The following is a 21,009-nucleotide window of genomic DNA, read 5'->3' as shown; positions in this document are numbered from 1 at the left end:
AAAACCACGTTCTCCTTCTCTCTTCAGATGAAAACCGCCAACATCCTTCTCTTCATCTTCTCACAAACTAGAAGAGGAACAAATTCGTCCACTGTTTCCCTAAACCAAAAACCATCAGAAATCGATTTCCTCCACCGTCTCCTAACCATCAACAGTAGCAGATTCATCAGAAACCATCCGAAAATCAGTTTCCTGCAATACTTGTTATGCATAACTGCTTATGCAATAAAAGCAACTATGTATTGCTTTATCATGAACTTTGCACTAAGCCAACAAAGGTATTGCTTTAGTATCCGTCCTTTACGTATGCAAATAAGTTTAATTTCATGATATCCACGCAATAGGTTGCATGCATATGTCGTACTTTTGAGCAAAATATTATCATAACACATTGGCACATCGTAAACAAAGACAAAAACGAAGGAACATAAAAAGCGAGATGACGTGAAACATTGCACCCCTTAAACCATACTACTCTAATTAGGAGATATAGGATCGTCAAACGAGAACCTTTCCGGGATTGTGAATTTTGATTCCCGTGCTACTAGTTGACCCCCATTTTTACACAGGATATTTATGAATGCAATCCTCCCAAGGATTACCCTTGGGACATGATTTCACATTTTTAAGTGCGACCCAGACTGCACTATTACACTTAAACCCACTTCCTAATGCAATCTGCCAGACACGGTCGTTCTTGCACATCCTTCCTTTAGCCTCCATGTAGGCCAACTCATACCAAATTGAGCTTGATGACGTGTTTCCAAATCGATGAAGAGTCATTCGTGAAGGTTCAACATGAGCAGGCGAAAGATTTAGGTTATTTTCCATTTCATCGACTATTGCTCTTCCACCAGCATGTATACAGAAATGCTCAAATGCAAGTTTGAAATCAGGAATGTAAGTCTTTATTTTCGGGTTCTTGCACAACTTCTTAATCACCATAGCAGTGATAAAACGAAGTTGTTCGCTGATTGGAAGGACGAGAGGACCTAAAGTGGTGATGTTGGTTTAGTGCCAGTCCTGCAATTTCCATGAGACTTTTGCATAGGGCGACACCAACTTTACCAGCTTCGTCATCATCCTGCCTTACACATGTAAATGCTTCGTCGTTTGAACCAAAATGGGTTCTCACAATATGAACTAATTTGTACTTGGCTTGTCGCTTGTCTTGAAATTTGTTGGAGAGAAGAATCGCAGCTCCGCCTACACGAAATAGACAATTAGTTACCATCATGGATTTGTTGTTTCCATCGTACGCCGATAGAGTAAGGTTCTCTGTGCTCAAGACAATTGCATACGTGTCTCGATGAGCCTGTAGTAAATCCTTGGCAAGATCAATTGCTATGACTCCAGCACTGCAGCCCATCCCTCCCAAACTAAAACTCTTAATATTACTTCTCAGTTTATATTTGTTAATGATCATGGAGGAAAGCGATGGGACATGATTAAACAAACTGCAATTTACCACAAGAATACCAATGTCCTCAGGTTTAACATTAGTATTTGAGAAAAGAATATCCAGAGCTCCAAACATAACTTCCTCCGTCTCTTTTCTTCCCATCGCCAAACATCGGTCTGGTGGATGGCAATGCAAGCCTTCTGGAACACAAGTTTCTTCACCTAGTCCAGATCGCTCGAGAATCTTTTGTTGGAATACAATAGATGAGGCACTCTGGTTGCTATAACGCTGAACACGGTCAATGAGTAATTCAAATGAAACTTGAAGATGACTAGGTGGGCGATAACAGGAAAAATCAACTAGATAGACAGTTCGAGGCCGTTTCATCATGTAAACTGATAAACCAGAAACGATACCCGCACAAATTGTAGCACTGACAAGATTGAACTTGGCTATGTGATAATACCAAAGCTTATACACATACTCACGATTCTCTGAACTGACTTCAAAGAAAAATACAGCGATAAAAGGAATAAGAAACAGAATTAGCAGATGACTAATCAAGTAATGGTAAGCCAACTGGACATATTTAAAATTAATACTTTTTGTGGAATATGATGGCGACCTCTGATTTCCGCTAGCAGGAATGCTGCCATTATCATCTGTTGTCATGTTGTTTCAACTTTTTAAGAACCAAGAATGCGCACTAAGTAAATGCCAGAATGAAAAAAAATGCCCGTGATGTATGTAGTAGTGTATGAACGCTGAGGATATGTATGTCTCCTTAATGACTACCAAGGGGATTTTATTGTACCACCTTGGCCCTTCAGTATAACATGTATTCCCTGCAGCCATTAAATTTCTGTACGAATTTTACTTAAATTTGCTTAAGTAGTCTCTTTATTTCCTTATTAACGTTTTTCTTTAATGGCTGTCTGGAAATCCATGTATTAACTAGATGAAATCTCTGCAACGTCTTCTTTACTTTTCTTTAAGTTAGCCCTTTCTTGCTACTTGAATTAGCTTAATTTTTCCATGTTCTTATCTGGACCATGAACTCATAAATGGTAGGACTGAATGGTAATGGCCCCCATGACCTCGTCAGTAATGGTAGGACTGAATGGTAACATGGAGTTTTTAAATAAAAAAAATGTCAGGGAAATTAAACACAAGGTTTCAGCACCAGCCAACTACTAACAGTCACAGTGGTGAGCAGTGAATGGATTTGGCCAAATCTGCAATTAAATAGCACAGCTAGCCAAGGCTGATAATTCTTAGATGTCGGCTTCAGTATTCCACTGTAATAGAGGGTTTGTTCAGCTGTGTAATGTACTATACGTACATTGCAATGTCCGTAGTCAGACGTCTTCTTCTTTGTCTCTAGTAGTAATTTTTCTTTCAATCAAACGAACGTTTTGAGGGGGATGTGGTTGTTTGCAAAGAAAGAAAGAAGACAGTTTCATGTGTACGTAGTCAGACTTCTTCTTCTTCTTTTTCTTTGCCTCTAGTAGTAATTTTGAGTTGGTTTTCAGTCAGTTGATTGTAACAAACAAGTGCTACGTGCACATGGTGATTCCCCCTCAATGGATTGGCCTTCAAATAAGGAAGGTTGAGGTGCATGTCAGTCATCTACTTTGTCAAATCCTTCTTTATTTTTCATCACATAAATGTACTCGATCCTCATTCTTCCATCCTGTTTTATTGGACCAGTAGTGGGATAAATACATACCGGGAATGAAAGACAGAGTTGGGACATATGTACGGCTTCAGTCTTTAATTCCTTTAAAGGGTTTGTTTAAATAAGACATCATCGATAATAATAATAATTCCGTTGATGGCAGAACCCTCATTTGAAAAATTTTGATTGTATTTTTAAGGTTGTAATCTGCGTTTTAGTGTAAGCAAATTCTAAATTTAGCTAACAACAACACTCAGACTCTATAATAGTTATGGTCTATCCAGTCGCATTTACATTTGTCTAATGGCAACATCCAACCGACAAGGGCTACTACTACTCTCTCTTTCTGTATTCAGCAGGGTTGTAAATATGTGGATAGGATGGGTAGACATGATGGTATGATGGTTACAGTGACACTCAGACTTCAAGTTTGGGAGACGGAACATAGCAAGATGATCGACTTAATATTTCAAAGATTTTACTACATACATTGCATTTCATGCAGTATTATTAGCCACAAACAGAACAAAAAAGGAAGATACAGTTAGCTGAAAGAGAGTCAGGGAGACCGTGTTCATATTTCAGCTCTGCTCTGACAAGCTTTGTATCTTCTCCATAAGGGTTTCAATCCTCTGATGAATAAAACACAAAAAAACACCATAAATCACCAAGGCATTGGTGGAAAAATAAATAAATGAATACATGAGAAGTAAAGCGAAAACCAAATGATATCAGCCATTTGAGCCGATTAAGATAATAAGACAAAAGTTTTGGGTAATAGTTATGGACTATACATTAATCCGAACAATCGGTATTTCGTAAAGACAGAAGAAAAGCTTACCTTAATGGACTGCGTAACATCATCCAGCTTAAATAATACCAAATCAGATAATGTGCCTCCGAAATCCTTCAACAAATACCATAAGAACCAGTCACATAGCTATATTGTTAGAGAAAAAGATAAACTAAATACACAGATACAGGTGAAGGGTTAACTAAGTGGAAAAAAGGGTAAAGGACTTGTAACTGTAATCCAATTATATTGTACTGTCCACATAGATGCTTAACAAGAATACAAGATTATACTGCGTGTGAAGAACAAATAACACCTTTAGACTTGAAAACGGCGATGTAATAAGACCACCACGCATTGAGGTACTTTCTCTCTCCCACTGATCAGTTGAAAATTTCCGACCTCTACCAACTAGTATGAGCTTTGAAGCTTCTGCCACGATAACCTAGATGCCACATATACAACTTAAAGCAATTTTTAAAATCTTAACAAATCGCAAGACTGTTATCATATTGGAAGGGGGATAGATTTTCTTGGCCCCAGCAAACATATTGCAGTCTGTAAGAAAAGTAGTTTCGAGTTACCTTTCTCAAATACCCTGGATTAGAGATGCCTTGAACCTGTAATTCATCTACAGGTGTTGCTCTTCCACGGGAAATGCTTTCAATTCTAAATGTATGAAGTCCATATGCTGATTGCAAGCAACCTAGCTAGAAATCATTTATCATGAGATCTCAACAAATCGATGCAGAGTATATGTTTTCTTGCTTTGTTATTTGGTACACAAGTATAAAGTCATACTCAGTTCAAAGCACCACAAACCAAGTAGAAAACTTATGAAAAATACCTTGTTCGATAATAATGCCAATCACTAGAGTAAGAGGAACGCGCTTCTCGACTTTTGCAACTCCCAAAAATGGAAGAAAGAACGGTCTCGTAACCTTTGCAAAATATAATTCCTTAGCATGGAGATGACACTAGGAATTCTCTAACAGCAATAAAATGAAGAAGCCAGAAAAACTAGTACCTTGTAAACTATTTCATTAGGTGTAATATATAACCGTCGTGAGGAGAAATCTTTACGCAGCACATATCTTCTGACAGGTATATATAGAAGCATGATAAGACCAACTCCCCACGCTAAAACCAACAGCAATGATATTAGTACCCATATAACTGAGTCATACTGTATATAATTTCTTGCAAGGTCTTCAAAGGAGGCTTCATAAAGAACCTGCCCTGAAATTTCTGCTTCATCATCTTCTAACTCTGATGCAGGACCTTCTAGTAAAAGTTCATTTGGTCGAGCATAGCCACGTATATCAATTGCATGACCCGACAACATCACTTCAGTCTTTAACAAAACAATTTAGCCTTCTGCCCAACAAAGCAAATTAGGATTCATCACTATAAGTGCAACGCCTGATTCAAGTCTGCAGAGAATTAGTTTAACATGAAGCCATCCATGATCCAATAAAGAGGTTTTAATCATCTTATCAATGCTCATAAACCTAGTTCGTCACAATGATGGAGCGGTTTCCATAAGCTACTTTACTACTATGTACATCATTTAGATTAAATCAGACTAGAAGATACTACCAAATACATTGACCGAATCGTTACGATTCCAAAATCAACCAACTAAACGATCACCCTAAAGCGTAAATCAAATGTTTGTGCCCCCATGTTACCTATTTTCGACAGGTAAATTTCAATGGATCAAATTGGGTCTAAAACCAAAACATGCTTCTGATTATGCTGCCACCCACATTATGTACAATTAGTCTCTAAAGCTCAGGTGTGTGTGTGTTTCTAGTTAGCTCATTGTTAGACCTTAGAAACAAACAGAACCTCGTTACATGATTACATCCATATGAATTTCCCAATACAAATAAGGATCAACTAGCAGAAGATAATCAAAACCCACAATTTTATTTCCCTCCAGAACATATAATTTCTTAAAAGAAGGCATTTTCCATAGATTAAACCATCAAGAGAAATGAAATTTTATGAAATATGAATAAGGAATGATGAGATATTTACCTCAGAGATCTTTGATTCCTTTAAAGGGTTTGTTTAAATCATTATGAGGAATGATTTAGTGGATGACAAAACCCTAATTTCAGATTTGTGGTTGTAATTTGCGTTTTACTGTAAGCAAATTCTAAACTTAGGTAACAACAACCAGTCTATTCATTTCTGATGATGATATACCGTATACGATTATCAGAGTTTCTAATAGACTTTAAGTATGGTCTATTATCTTTCTATTTGCATTTGTTTAATGGTAACACCTAGCTGATAAGGGCTACAACTGTATTCTTTTTTTTTTTGTTTTCCACATTTTCATCATGGTTTTTAAAATCTTACGCTTGACGCTAGATTCTGTTTTGAGCGGGAATTGAAAACCCCAGCTCCCACTCCCCTGTAGTAGGATGAACTAGTGTGCCACACACTTTGTTTTTTTTACAATAATTAGATTTCTTTTTGAAGCATAATAATTAGATTTATATAAATATTATCTTCCTAAATTTTATAATCACTAGTTACGAATAGTTTATTTATAAGAAAACATTCGTTTTAAACATCAACCATGAATTGACGCTTCACACTTCAATATATGCGTCGTTTCCTAAAAAATGAAAAACGATTCACGCTTCGCTTCACGCTTTCAATAGAAAGCGTTACACTAACGGCGAATTACATATAAAAATATAAACGAGAAACAATAAACAGGTAAACCACGATACACCTTGAATAAGATATAATGTGATGTTGGACACGCACGTGTTGCCTCTTTAGAATCTTAACAAGAAAAATCCGGAAAGATAAAACTTCGGCAAAGAAAAAAGAACATAACGCGATAAGTCCAAAACTGCAACATAGGCATAAGAGTCTCCGCATAAACTAATCCCAAGTAGATCTACAGGAACCTAGAAATATTTTGTTCTCCTTTGATATCCAGTGAGAAGTCTTGTAATACTAGAATTATATAAGAGTCCATAAACAAGTTGCGAAAAAAGAGCACCTCAGCTCGTGATAGAATTATCAAGATTGGTTCTTGCACACTTCTGGCCACCTCAAGAATGGTAAAAGTGTCACATCGGTGTATCCAGAATAGGAGGTACTTCTACTGATTGCAGATGACATTTTGAGCATTTCCATACTTTTATTCTTCGAGCAATGGTGATTTTTGCAAGATATTAATGTCGTTGTTGCAAACTGAAAGGCCGAAACAAGCATGTCATATCCAACAATCATAAGAAGCCGTCGTTTCCAAAACCACGGTTGGTTTTGTATAGTGGCCCTTATCCTGACCCTGCCAAGCATACGAACATCCGTGGCACACCCAATGCATGCAATCAAGGCTACTTCACATTCCAGGAAAGCCCATCTCCTTATTCTCAGCTAGTAGTCAATTGACATCACATTGCGTGGGTTGCCGTAAAAAACGTGAACCAAAATGGTTGACTACAGTTTCGCAAAACAATTTGAGATTATCAAATGCAATTGTTTTAGCCATACGTATATACTCATCATAAGCATCTGCAGAACACCATAATCTAGAATCCTAAGGGCCGCGGTGGCCTTTCGTTCAAGATTATTCCCTCGTATGTTTCGTGCATCAAATTGATAGTTAAATTTAGGGTTTATCCGACAAAGCTCTACAATAACCCGCCTGACCAAGTGATGTGCCATTCGGTAGCGACGTCGAAAATCCTGATCAGAATAGAGTCAGTAGACACTTCTATTAACAAAATAATCACGTATCATTTGTGACCTTCCTCTCGAAATCTCCATATGTATCTTTTTCTCAATATAGCTCCTGGTTCTGGATCTCGCAGAACTTTCCCGATGTATACTTGTAGCATTGCATTGGTTCTGGATCTCCATCTTCTGAATCTGCATCCATTTGTTCCAGCTGCTGCATTAACGCTTTTTATTGATGGAAAAATGTTTCTGCTAATAATTGAGCTTCCTCATTTCCCATACCAGGATCCATAACGAATGAAACAAAGAGAGATATCTAATAAATTAGAATTTATTTTTTTTTGTACAATAGAAAATGGAATGTGTTTGAGTGTGTTTAAAATAGGTGGATTGAGTGTGTTTACATCGGTGTAAAACGAAATATATCCAATGGAAGATCCAACCCATGGAAAGAGTAGGAAGTTTCCGACCCTACCGGGTTGGCTCCCAAGCCTAACTTTGCTATTCTTAGACCATTTTTTTCATATACCAAACCTATTTTTTTCCTTTTGCCTACCCTTAACTATTTTTTCCTCCCATAAGCAAATTTATAGTTCCGCTTAGCTGTTGAGGTTGGTGAAATAGTAGCCGTTGGCCTACAGCCAATCCCGGGATGACCGACCCCGTACGGTACGTTCGGCTTATTCTGCTTCGATAGACCATCTTTCCACTGCAGAAAACGCAGTTTGGCCATCCATCTGACACCACAAACAAGTTTATTTCCATAGTTCCATTGAAATTGCTCTAATATGTCAATCGAAACCACAAAGTCAAATATTCCGAAAACTAAGCCAAAATTTTATGATGAAAGAAAAAGCAAAAGGATTATAAATCGACCATATACCTTCGTTTTTCCTGTTGGTTTCAAAAATGTTGGTGGCGATGAGTATTAAAATTCTTGTACACGGTACACCATTAATTAAAGTTTGAATTTAGTTTTAGAGTGGTTTTTTTTTGACAATAGTGGTTTAGCACATGATTTTCTGCTAGATCAACACAAGAATATACACAACATACGTGTTACTGTTAACTTAACAATGTTACATGTGATAAAGATAAAGGAGGTCTAGGGGTAAAGAATCTAAAAATGATGAATATTGCACTCATCATGAAGTGGTTGTGGCGTTTCGGATGTGAAAAAACGACTCTTTGGAGGACAATTGTGGCAGAGAAGCACGATAAAGATCCTCTTGGGTGGTCTACTAAGACGCAAAAATCAGCTTATGGTTGTAGTATTTGGAAAGGAGTATGCAAGTTTGATGAGGACTTTAAGTCCAATTACATGATGCAGGTAGGTGATGAAAATCACACTAGTTTTTGGAATGATATATGGATCTCCAATATTCCTTTGAGAGTTCAATTTCCAGCAACTTATGCAATTTCAGGATCGAAAAGCGCAGTGGCTGCAGAGGTTATAGTTTTTGAAAGTGGCATGGTCAGTTGGAATTTAGATATTTATAGAAGAGTTTACGATGGGGTCATTACAGAATTAACTTCTTTACTCCTTTTACTTGACAACTTTCAATCTAATAGCACTACAACGGATTCAGATAAGAGAATTTGGTTGGGTGAAAAAGCTAATGGAATCTTTTCAGTAAAGTCGTGTTACAATTGGCTCCACAAATCAACTCCTCATCCTCCAAGATTTATCCCTAAAAAGAGGATTTGGTCGTGTAACTGGCCAACAAAAGCAAGTTTTTTTATGTGGGCTGCAGGTTATGAAAAAATTTCTATGCAAGACTTAATGGGTAGAAGAGGATGGCATGAAGAGTGGGTAAATCATTGTTATCTATGTGTACAAGATGGGAAGTCCGTCAATCATCTTCTCATTCATTGCAAGGTAGCGTGGGAAGTTTGGTGTTTTTTTCTTTAAGGAGTGGTCGTTTAAATGGGTAACTCCACCGAACTTGTTAACTCTTATCATTTCTTGGCCTCTTCGTGCTAATACTGCAAGGAAATCAATGGTTCTAAAAGTTCTTTCTGCTGCGGTTTTATGGTGTCTTTGGGATGAGAGAAACATGAGAGCTTTTCAAAATACTAGTAAGGATGAATACGGCATCATCAACTCTGTTAAGCTCACTGTGGCATACTGGTTCCATAACAGGGGTGTGTTTCGAGGCATTTCTATGGAACAATTTGCTATTAGTTAGAAGGAAGTTTTGTTTCAACCACCATGAGCTTGTTGTTTGAAGTTTAAAGGAGTTTGTTGAGTTTTTTTTTCGTTTTGGTTTTCTACCTTGTTTTTTGGAGGCGGGTTGTGTTGGTTCTATGGCTTTGTTTCTTTTGAGGTTGTTACTCGGTGGCTTTTCCTCTTTTTCTCTTTTTTTCGGTCAGTTTTGGTTAGTCCATAATTCATGTACCCAATCATTTCATGTATAAAATTTTTAATTTACTGATAAAAAAAAAAGACAATGTTAGTTTCTGCCATTTAAGTATTCTACTATTAGTTTTGTGTTTATACGGCTAAGGGTAGTCGCATATTCATATAAAATGAATTTGGTTGTTAAAAACTCCTATCTAAATGGGTTGTAGACTTGTAGCAGTGCATTGTGGTTGGTAATGCATTAGGTGGCATGCCCCATTCAGCCATTGCTACCGCCGCTAAAGTTTATATGCTTCAATAAAATATGGAAACTGTTGAGTCGAACTGTCGAAGAGTCATTTTTCAGATTGAAAAATAAAAAAAACACTAGAAGGAATTCAAAGTTCGAAACTCTAATATGTATATTCCTAAACAAAGGTCGGTAATAGTAACGTGAAAGAGTACTGAGTTCATGGCGCATGAAACATTTTTCTAATTCCTAACTATTTGACACTGGATATGAACTTTAACCTAACTATTGCAAGAGCCATTGCGCATAAGCAGAATCAACAGTTCCCTTTGCAGTCTTGCAGAACAACATCTACTATTGTTTTTGCGGTTTGTTTTTGGATTTAGTGTCCAAAACAAATTAAACTGATGAAGTTTTGGAGAAAATAATTACTAACCAAGCAAAATCCAAAGTATTTTTCTATTCGAGCTCTAGTACTCATCTTCTAAGTTAGTATTCATCTGCGACGGACCCGGCGGCAGACCGCATGTCCAGAACTACTGTAAATACTTTCAGACAGCTCCAAATCCATTGCAAACTGTCACTGAGGTGTTGGCTTTCGCCTGGTAACCTAACTTTCCGTCCGGTTTGACGATCTCATCTCATTGACCATTTTTACCAGTTTAAATTAATAATTGAAAGGAAAAAATAAATAAAAATCTTGTTCAGTTATTTTAAAATGGGTTACGTGTGTAGTTCCCCCATAAATGCACGTTCACATTATCAAATCCAGTTGTATATAACCAAAGAATCGATTATTTAAGTCAGCTACCGGCCACCATAAGCTTAGCTTATAGTATAATCGGTTACCTTTGAATTTTTTGATTGCCAAATTTACCCTAAATCAAAAACTATCGCTGTAAAGTAAATTTTGTCTAAAAACAACGTAACGCGAAATATCCCACAAATTCCAAAATCCACCGCATGGCATAATCCAAACCAATCCAGGAAAATGTGCATGGGAATTGGGATAGAGGAAGAGGACAATCTGGGAAATATGACCGAAAAAAGTATTAAACAACTTCATTAAATATTTCTTGCCTTGCTAGCTTTTGCTGGACTCATATATTAACAGACTTCTCACTGTTTAGAATCAAGAAATAATTCCAAGTTTTCTTTCTGCTACAATTCTCCTCTATTTTTCATGGTTTTCAGACCATGAGCATTCGAAATTCTCCAACCTTACCACTTGCTTTCTTATTCATTCTCGTCATAATTCAGCTTCCATCTTTCAGTTATAGCTATAGAACGCAAAACAAAAAAGAACCAACCATACAAGTAGAAGAGTCGAATAGATATCTATGGCGCTTATCAACGGAAATTTCTCCTGCCAGAAGGTACAGAAGGAACGACAGCATGCGTCTATTATATGGAGTTTTTAGACGATCGGAACCCTCTCGACCAAATCCACTTCATAATTGATCAGAGCTTTTTTCTGTCATTAAAGCTCCAGAGTTCAATTTGTATGGCATGGCTCTTCAATGCAAGCTTTCATACCTTATGTAATAGAGTTTTTCTATTGTTTTCCTCTTCTTCATAGATGTGTGTAGCGTGTATACAGAGGGATATTAATGTGTGTTCTATTTATTGCCGTGTAATAAATAAGTTGTCTGTTGCTCAGCAGCACAGGTCAGTTTGTCCGAAAGGAATCCCTGGCTAGGTCTCTCTTACGAGTAAGGCTCGAAAGTCATGACCTTAAAAGCCGTTACATTAGACAACCGATCCTTCACATCAGACTACTGTGCAACATCAGGTTGTCAGAGATGCCAAAAGACTCCACATATGTGAATATAAATTAAAAATCAGAAGACCGAGCAAAAAAAAAGAAATCGGAGGTAATCAACAACAACAAATGCTACCATTGAACAGTATCATCCTCTTCAATTTCAGAATATCCAGACCGACTGACCGAGAACCTCATCTTAGGGTAAGAAGCAACCACGCCCCCGACTAGCAAGCAATGCCTCATGATATGACTCGTACACGCCAAACATACTTATAAAGTTCTTTTAAAAAGAAGAGATAATTACAAAAATTGATGTGGGAGATGTCAGTGTAATATAATGGTAAAGTTATCATGTGATGTTACCCATGATCTAAGTTGGAAATATCAACATAACGGTAAAGTTATCATGTGATGTTACCGATGATTTAAGTTGGAAATTATCAACCAATGTAGTAAAATTTTGGATATCGATCCCGGCCGAGACATGTTGACGGATCTGTCTGAGTAAAATTTCGATGTTACTATTCCTAATTTTTTATACTTCTATAGATAAGTCATCCGAGGTTTAAGACTAACTTGAATTCTCCCTTATTATTATGACAACCGATGGAAAATCAAATCGTTAGGGCTATTTTTGATTATTTGTTTTTAATTAAATTTCCATACTACACCTAGACTTACTAACTTGTCTCAGTGGAATCTCGGTGGTCTTACCGAGTCTTTCGGCTCTCGGCTCGCAATCTCGTCTCGCCGAGGTTAAAAGATTCATCTACCTTTAGTGTTGGTCGATATTGGTTTCATATATAACTGCCAACACTAAATCTTTTATCGATCTAAAAAGGAAATTACTATTTACCAGTGTGTGTTTTGATGAAAACCAAAAGTAGCTTAGCATATACTCCCTCCATCCCACTATTAATTGACCTGTTTACTTTTAGATTTTGTCCCATAATAAATGACCTATATCACTAAACAATGAGATATTTCTTAAATTATCCATTTAATTGATAATAATAAATATAAGAAATATGCATAATTTGATAGGCATGTTTATATTCGTTATTTAGGTGTTTTAAAATGCTTTTCAATTGTATGAAGTTTGCGAACATCCGTGGTGTAGTTTGAGAGATAAATCATTTTAAAATTTCACTAGTTATTATCCATAAGGTTATAATTGTAAAAAAATTGCTTAAAAGTACTCTTTTCCCTTGCTTGCCTTACAAACTTGAACTAGGTCAATTAATAATGGGTTGGAGGGAGTAAAACATTTTTTCGACTACCATTATGGACATGGTTGAACATTAAAAGGGAAGAGAAAGGGGGAATCTCGAGGAGAGGTGCGATTTACAAATCGGCGCCTCCGTGAGTTGGCTTAGTTTTCATAACTCTTTCAAAATTGGGGATTGTGATAAGATGAGTACTGGAAGATAGATAAATCAGGATAATGGAGAGAACAAGTAGAGAGCATTATTTGGAACAGGGAAGTAGGCCTAGCGTGCTAGAAAGGAAGAGGAGGAGTGGAACCAGTTTCGATAACAGGAAATGGGCTATATAGCCAAAAACACAAGTTTTCTGGGCCATATGGACTGGTAGAAGTTTCGTCTGGGTCAAATGGACAGTTCAACTTTTTAATTGAAACTGACCCAATTACCCTTTTGTAACTGCACGTTCTCCGTCTCCTCAACAAAACCACGTTCTCCTTCTCTCTTCAGATGAAAACCGCCAACATCCTTCTTCTTCATCTTCTCACAAACTAGAAGAGGAACAAATTCGTCCACTGTTTCCCTAAACCAAAAACCATCAGAAATCGATTTCCTCCACCGTCTCCTAACCATCAACAGTAGCAGATTCATCAGAAACCATCCGAAAATCAGTTTCCTGCAATACTTGTTATGCATAACTGCTTATGCAATAAAAGCAACTATGTATTGCTTTATCATGAACTTTGCACTAAGCCAACAAAGGTATTGCTTTAGTATCCGTCCTTTACGTATGCAAATAAGTTTAATTTCATGATATCCACGCAATAGGTTGCATGCATATGTCGTACTTTTGAGCAAAATATTATCATAACACATTGGCACATCGTAAACAAAGACAAAAACGAAGGAACATAAAAAGCGAGATGACGTGAAACATTGCACCCCTTAAACCATACTACTCTAATTAGGAGATATAGGATCGTCAAACGAGAACCTTTCCGGGATTGTGAATTTTGATTCCCGTGCTACTAGTTGACCCCCATTTTTACACAGGATATTTATGAATGCAATCCTCCCAAGGATTACCCTTGGGACATGATTTCACATTTTTAAGTGCGACCCAGACTGCACTATTACACTTAAACCCACTTCCTAATGCAATCTGCCAGACACGGTCGTTCTTGCACATCCTTCCTTTAGCCTCCATGTAGGCCAACTCATACCAAATTGAGCTTGATGACGTGTTTCCAAATCGATGAAGAGTCATTCGTGAAGGTTCAACATGAGCAGGCGAAAGATTTAGGTTATTTTCCATTTCATCGACTATTGCTCTTCCACCAGCATGTATACAGAAATGCTCAAATGCAAGTTTGAAATCAGGAATGTAAGTCTTTATTTTCGGGTTCTTGCACAACTTCTTAATCACCATAGCAGTGATAAAACGAAGTTGTTCGCTGATTGGAAGGACGAGAGGACCTAAAGTGGTGATGTTGGTCTTTAGTGCCAGTCCTGCAATTTCCATGAGACTTTTGCATAGGGCGACACCAACTTTACCAGCTTCGTCATCATCCTGCCTTACACATGTAAATGCTTCGTCGTTTGAACCAAAATGGGTTCTCACAATATGAACTAATTTGTACTTGGCTTGTCGCTTGTCTTGAAATTTGTTGGAGAGAAGAATCGCAGCTCCGCCTACACGAAATAGACAATTAGTTACCATCATGGATTTGTTGTTTCCATCGTACGCCGATAGAGTAAGGTTCTCTGTGCTCAAGACAATTGCATACGTGTCTCGATGAGCCTGTAGTAAATCCTTGGCAAGATCAATTGCTATGACTCCAGCACTGCAGCCCATCCCTCCCAAACTAAAACTCTTAATATTACTTCTCAGTTTATATTTGTTAATGATCATGGAGGAAAGCGATGGGACATGATTAAACAAACTGCAATTTACCACAAGAATACCAATGTCCTCAGGTTTAACATTAGTATTTGAGAAAAGAATATCCAGAGCTCCAAACATAACTTCCTCCGTCTCTTTTCTTCCCATCGCCAAACATCGGTCTGGTGGATGGCAATGCAAGCCTTCTGGAACACAAGTTTCTTCACCTAGTCCAGATCGCTCGAGAATCTTTTGTTGGAATACAATAGATGAGGCACTCTGGTTGCTATAACGCTGAACACGGTCAATGAGTAATTCAAATGAAACTTGAAGATGACTAGGTGGGCGATAACAGGAAAAATCAACTAGATAGACAGTTCGAGGCCGTTTCATCATGTAAACTGATAAACCAGAAACGATACCCGCACAAATTGTAGCACTGACAAGATTGAACTTGGCTATGTGATAATACCAAAGCTTATACACATACTCACGATTCTCTGAACTGACTTCAAAGAAAAATACAGCGATAAAAGGAATAAGAAACAGAATTAGCAGATGACTAATCAAGTAATGGTAAGCCAACTGGACATATTTAAAATTAATACTTTTTGTGGAATATGATGGCGACCTCTGATTTCCGCTAGCAGGAATGCTGCCATTATCATCTGTTGTCATGTTGTTTCAACTTTTTAAGAACCAAGAATGCGCACTAAGTAAATGCCAGAATGAAAAAAAATGCCCGTGATGTATGTAGTAGTGTATGAACGCTGAGGATATGTATGTCTCCTTAATGACTACCAAGGGGATTTTATTGTACCACCTTGGCCCTTCAGTATAACATGTATTCCCTGCAGCCATTAAATTTCTGTACGAATTTTACTTAAATTTGCTTAAGTAGTCTCTTTATTTCCTTATTAACGTTTTTCTTTAATGGCTGTCTGGAAATCCATGTATTAACTAGATGAAATCTCTGCAACGTCTTCTTTACTTTTCTTTAAGTTAGCCCTTTCTTGCTACTTGAATTAGCTTAATTTTTCCATGTTCTTATCTGGACCATGAACTCATAAATGGTAGGACTGAATGGTAATGGCCCCCATGACCTCGTCAGTAATGGTAGGACTGAATGGTAACATGGAGTTTTTAAATAAAAAAAATGTCAGGGAAATTAAACACAAGGTTTCAGCACCAGCCAACTACTAACAGTCACAGTGGTGAGCAGTGAATGGATTTGGCCAAATCTGCAATTAAATAGCACAGCTAGCCAAGGCTGATAATTCTTAGATGTCGGCTTCAGTATTCCACTGTAATAGAGGGTTTGTTCAGCTGTGTAATGTACTATACGTACATTGCAATGTCCGTAGTCAGACGTCTTCTTCTTTGTCTCTAGTAGTAATTTTTCTTTCAATCAAACGAACGTTTTGAGGGGGATGTGGTTGTTTGCAAAGAAAGAAAGAAGACAGTTTCATGTGTACGTAGTCAGACTTCTTCTTCTTCTTTTTCTTTGCCTCTAGTAGTAATTTTGAGTTGGTTTTCAGTCAGTTGATTGTAACAAACAAGTGCTACGTGCACATGGTGATTCCCCCTCAATGGATTGGCCTTCAAATAAGGAAGGTTGAGGTGCATGTCAGTCATCTACTTTGTCAAACCCTTCTTTATTTTTCATCACATAAATGTACTCGATCCTCATTCTTCCATCCTGTTTTATTGGACCAGTAGTGGGATAAATACATACTGGGAATGAAAGACAGAGTTGGGACATATGTACGATAATAATAATAATTCCGTTGATGGCAGAACCCTCATTTGAAAAATTTTGATTGTATTTTTAAGGTTGTAATCTGCGTTTTAGTGTAAGCAAATTCTAAATTTAGCTAACAACAACACTCAGACTCTATAATAGTTATGGTCTATCCAGTCGCATTTACATTTGTCTAATGGCAACATCCAACCGACAAGGGCTACTACTACTCTCTCTTTCTGTATTCAGCAGGGTTGTAAATATGTGGATAGGATGGGTAGACATGATGGTATGATGGTTACAGTAACACTCAGACTTCAAGTTTGGGAGACGGAACATAGCAAGATGATCGACTTAATATTTCAAAGATTTTACTACATACATTGCATTTCATGCAGTATTATTAGCCACAAACAGAACAAAAAAGGAAGATACAGTTAGCTGAAAGAGAGTCAGGGAGACCGTGTTCATATTTCAGCTCTGCTCTGACAAGCTTTGTATCTTCTCCATAAGGGTTTCAATCCTCTGATGAATAAAACACAAAAAAACACCATAAATCACCAAGGCATTGGTGGAAAAATAAATAAATGAATACATGAGAAGTAAAGCGAAAACCAAATGATATCAGCCATTTGAGCCGATTAAGATAATAAGACAAAAGTTTTGGGTAATAGTTATGGACTATACATTAATCCGAACAATCGGTATTTCGTAAAGACAGAAGAAAAGCTTACCTTAATGGACTGCGTAACATCATCCAGCTTAAATAATACCAAATCAGATAATGTGCCTCCGAAATCCTTCAACAAATACCATAAGAACCAGTCACATAGCTATATTGTTAGAGAAAAAGATAAACTAAATACACAGATACAGGTGAAGGGTTAACTAAGTGGAAAAAAGGGTAAAGGACTTGTAACTGTAATCCAATTATATTGTACTGTCCACATAGATGCTTAACAAGAATACAAGATTATACTGCGTGTGAAGAACAAATAACACCTTTAGACTTGAAAACGGCGATGTAATAAGACCACCACGCATTGAGGTACTTTCTCTCTCCCACTGATCAGTTGAAAATTTCCGACCTCTACCAACTAGTATGAGCTTTGAAGCTTCTGCCACGATAACCTAGATGCCACATATACAACTTAAAGCAATTTTTAAAATCTTAACAAATCGCAAGACTGTTATCATATTGGAAGGGGGATAGATTTTCTTGGCCCCAGCAAACATATTGCAGTCTGTAAGAAAAGTAGTTTCGAGTTACCTTTCTCAAATACCCTGGATTAGAGATGCCTTGAACCTGTAATTCATCTACAGGTGTTGCTCTTCCACGGGAAATGCTTTCAATTCTAAATGTATGAAGTCCATATGCTGATTGCAAGCAACCTAGCTAGAAATCATTTATCATGAGATCTCAACAAATCGATGCAGAGTATATGTTTTCTTGCTTTGTTATTTGGTACACAAGTATAAAGTCATACTCAGTTCAAAGCACCACAAACCAAGTAGAAAACTTATGAAAAATACCTTGTTCGATAATAATGCCAATCACTAGAGTAAGAGGAACGCGCTTCTCGACTTTTGCAACTCCCAAAAATGGAAGAAAGAACGGTCTCGTAACCTTTGCAAAATATAATTCCTTAGCATGGAGATGACACTAGGAATTCTCTAACAGCAATAAAATGAAGAAGCCAGAAAAACTAGTACCTTGTAAACTATTTCATTAGGTGTAATATATAACCGTCGTGAGGAGAAATCTTTACGCAGCACATATCTTCTGACAGGTATATATAGAAGCATGATAAGACCAACTCCCCACGCTAAAACCAACAGCAATGATATTAGTACCCATATAACTGAGTCATACTGTATATAATTTCTTGCAAGGTCTTCAAAGGAGGCTTCATAAAGAACCTGCCCTGAAATTTCTGCTTCATCATCTTCTAACTCTGATGCAGGACCTTCTAGTAAAAGTTCATTTGGTCGAGCATAGCCACGTATATCAATTGCATGACCCGACAACATCACTTCAGTCTTTAACAAAACAATTTAGCCTTCTGCCCAACAAAGCAAATTAGGATTCATCACTATAAGTGCAACGCCTGATTCAAGTCTGCAGAGAATTAGTTTAACATGAAGCCATCCATGATCCAATAAAGAGGTTTTAATCATCTTATCAATGCTCATAAACCTAGTTCGTCACAATGATGGAGCGGTTTCCATAAGCTACTTTACTACTATGTACATCATTTAGATTAAATCAGACTAGAAGATACTACCAAATACATTGACCGAATCGTTACGATTCCAAAATCAACCAACTAAACGATCACCCTAAAGCGTAAATCAAATGTTTGTGCCCCCATGTTACCTATTTTCGACAGGTAAATTTCAATGGATCAAATTGGGTCTAAAACCAAAACATGCTTCTGATTATGCTGCCACCCACATTATGTACAATTAGTCTCTAAAGCTCAGTGTGTGTGTGTGTTTCTAGTTAGCTCATTGTTAGACCTTAGAAACAAACAGAACCTCGTTACATGATTACATCCATATGAATTTCCCAATACAAATAAGGATCAACTAGCAGAAGATAATCAAAACCCACAATTTTATTTCCCTCCAGAACATATAATTTCTTAAAAGAAGGCATTTTCCATAGATTAAACCATCAAGAGAAATGAAATTTTATGAAATATGAATAAGGAATGATGAGATATTTACCTCAGAGATCTTTGATTCCTTTAAAGGGTTTGTTTAAATCATTATGAGGAATGATTTAGTGGATGACAAAACCCTAATTTCAGATTTGTGGTTGTAATTTGCGTTTTACTGTAAGCAAATTCTAAACTTAGGTAACAACAACCAGTCTATTCATTTCTGATGATGATATACCGTATACGATTATCAGAGTTTCTAATAGACTTTAAGTATGGTCTATTATCTTTCTATTTGCATTTGTTTAATGGTAACACCTAGCTGATAAGGGCTACAACTGTATTCATTTTTTTTTTGTTTTCCACATTTTCATCATGGTTTTAAAATCGTACACTTGACGCTAGATTCTGTTTTGAGCGGGAATTGAAAACCCCAGCTCCCACTCCCCTGTAGTAGGCTGAACTAGTGTGCCACACACTTTGTTCTTTTTTACAATAATTAGATTTTTTTTTTTCTGAAGCATAATAATTAGATTTATATAAATATTATTTTCCTAAATTTTATAATTACTAGTTACGAATAGTTTATTTATAAGAAAACATTCGTTTTAAGCATCAACCATGAATTGACGCTTCACACTTCAATATACGCGTCGTTTCCTAAAAATGAAAAACGATTCACGCTTCGCTTCACGCTTTCAATAGAAAGCGTTGCACTAACCGCGAATTAAATATAAAAATATAAACGAGAAACAATAAACAGGTAAACCACGATACACCTTATGAATGAGATATAATGTGATGTTGGACACACATGTGTTGCCTCTTTAAAATCTTAACAAGAAAAATCCGGAAAGATAAAACCTCGGCAAAGAAAAAAGAACATAACGCGATAAGTCTAAAACTGCAACATAGGCATAAGAGTCTCCGCATAAACTAACCCCAAGTAGATCTACAGGAACCTAGAAATATTTTGTTCTCCTTTGATATCCAATGAGAAGTCTTGTAATACTAGAATTATATAAGAGTCCATAAACAAGTTGCGAAAAAAGAGCACCTCAGCTCGTGATAGAATTATCAAGATTGATTCTTGCACACTTCTGGTCACCTCAAGAATGGTAAAAGTGTCACATCGGTGTATCCAGAATAGGGGGTACTTCTACTGATTGCAGATGACATTTGGAGCATTTTCATACTTTTATTCTTCGAGCAATGGTGATTTTTGCAAGATATTAATGTCGTTGTTGCAAACTGAAAGGCCGAAACAAGCATGTCATATCCAACAATCATAAGAAGCCGTCGTTTCCAAAACCACGGTTGGTTTTGTATAGTGGCCCTTATCCTGACCCTGCCAAGCATACGAACATCCGTGGCACACCCAATGCATGCAATCAAGGCTACTTCACATTCCAGGAAAGCCCATCTCCTTATTCTCAGCTAGTAGTCAATTGACATCACATTGCGTGGGTTGCTGTAAAAAACGTGAACCAAAATGGTTGACTACAGTTTCGCAAAACAATTTGAGATTATCAAATGCAGTTGTTTTAGCCATACGTATATACTCATCATAAGCATCTGCAG

General features: G+C 37.1%; 3 protein-coding genes and 1 pseudogene across 9 annotated transcripts; all 4 read right to left on the bottom strand.

Moving 5' to 3' along the window:
* Positions 1-561: 561 nt before the first annotated feature.
* Positions 562-2,074, bottom strand: LOC113305224 (annotated as a pseudogene).
* A 1,451-nt stretch (positions 2,075-3,525) lies between these two features.
* On the bottom strand, positions 3,526-6,082 carry LOC113303182. Of its 4 annotated transcripts, none has more exons than XM_026552207.1 (7): positions 5,917-6,082; positions 4,901-5,306; positions 4,721-4,814; positions 4,458-4,579; positions 4,190-4,318; positions 3,922-3,987; positions 3,526-3,712 (listed from the first exon to the last, which is right to left on the bottom strand). In XM_026552207.1, exons 2-7 carry the CDS (start codon positions 5,216-5,218, stop codon positions 3,662-3,664), a joined length of 780 nt encoding a protein of 259 aa, XP_026407992.1. In that variant the 5' UTR covers positions 5,219-5,306; positions 5,917-6,082; the 3' UTR covers positions 3,526-3,661. The 4 variants fall into 4 exon arrangements, with proteins under 4 accessions (XP_026407992.1, XP_026407993.1, XP_026407991.1 ...); XM_026552208.1 differs by having other exon boundaries at positions 4,901-5,295; XM_026552206.1 differs by having other exon boundaries at positions 4,901-5,250.
* An 8,105-nt stretch (positions 6,083-14,187) lies between these two features.
* LOC113305223 (3-ketoacyl-CoA synthase 4-like) lies at positions 14,188-15,702 on the bottom strand. The gene has a single exon (XM_026554306.1). The coding sequence runs from the start codon at positions 15,700-15,702 to the stop codon at positions 14,188-14,190; it is 1,515 nt and encodes a 504-aa protein (XP_026410091.1).
* Positions 15,703-17,103: 1,401 nt separating this feature from the next.
* On the bottom strand, positions 17,104-19,661 carry LOC113303169. Of its 4 annotated transcripts, none has more exons than XM_026552187.1 (7): positions 19,496-19,661; positions 18,479-18,884; positions 18,299-18,392; positions 18,036-18,157; positions 17,768-17,896; positions 17,500-17,565; positions 17,104-17,290 (listed from the first exon to the last, which is right to left on the bottom strand). In XM_026552187.1, the coding sequence occupies exons 2-7, from the start codon at positions 18,794-18,796 to the stop codon at positions 17,240-17,242; spliced, it is 780 nt and encodes a 259-aa protein (XP_026407972.1). In that variant the 5' UTR covers positions 18,797-18,884; positions 19,496-19,661; the 3' UTR covers positions 17,104-17,239. The 4 variants fall into 4 exon arrangements, with proteins under 4 accessions (XP_026407972.1, XP_026407973.1, XP_026407971.1 ...); XM_026552188.1 differs by having other exon boundaries at positions 18,479-18,873; XM_026552186.1 differs by having other exon boundaries at positions 18,479-18,828.
* Positions 19,662-21,009: the final 1,348 nt, after the last annotated feature.

The sequence above is a fragment of the Papaver somniferum genome, chromosome 8 (assembly GCF_003573695.1).
Source record: "Papaver somniferum cultivar HN1 chromosome 8, ASM357369v1, whole genome shotgun sequence".
NCBI lineage: Eukaryota > Viridiplantae > Streptophyta > Magnoliopsida > Ranunculales > Papaveraceae > Papaver > Papaver somniferum.
Note: the sequence above shows the minus strand (reverse complement) of the source record. Positions and strands in the feature narration are given on the sequence as shown.

What these genes read in the sequence shown, in the direction of transcription:
- LOC113303182 (XM_026552207.1), bottom strand. Translation starts at nt 5,218, where the DNA reads ATGTTGTCGGGTCATGCAATTGATATACGTGGCTATGCTCGACCAAAT. An exon ending in TGGCATTATTATCGAACAAG is followed by an intron (nt 4,580 to 4,720) that starts GTATTTTTCATA and finishes ATTTCTAGCTAG; the next exon opens with GTTGCTTGCAATCAGCATAT. An exon ending in ATGTTACGCAGTCCATTAAG is followed by an intron (nt 3,713 to 3,921) that starts GTAAGCTTTTCT and finishes TTTATTCATCAG; the next exon opens with AGGATTGAAACCCTTATGGA.
- LOC113305223 (XM_026554306.1), bottom strand. Translation starts at nt 15,702, where the DNA reads ATGACAACAGATGATAATGGCAGCATTCCTGCTAGCGGAAATCAGAGG.
- LOC113303169 (XM_026552187.1), bottom strand. Translation starts at nt 18,796, where the DNA reads ATGTTGTCGGGTCATGCAATTGATATACGTGGCTATGCTCGACCAAAT. An exon ending in CGCCGTTTTCAAGTCTAAAG is followed by an intron (nt 17,566 to 17,767) that starts GTGTTATTTGTT and finishes TATTTGTTGAAG; the next exon opens with GATTTCGGAGGCACATTATC. An exon ending in ATGTTACGCAGTCCATTAAG is followed by an intron (nt 17,291 to 17,499) that starts GTAAGCTTTTCT and finishes TTTATTCATCAG; the next exon opens with AGGATTGAAACCCTTATGGA.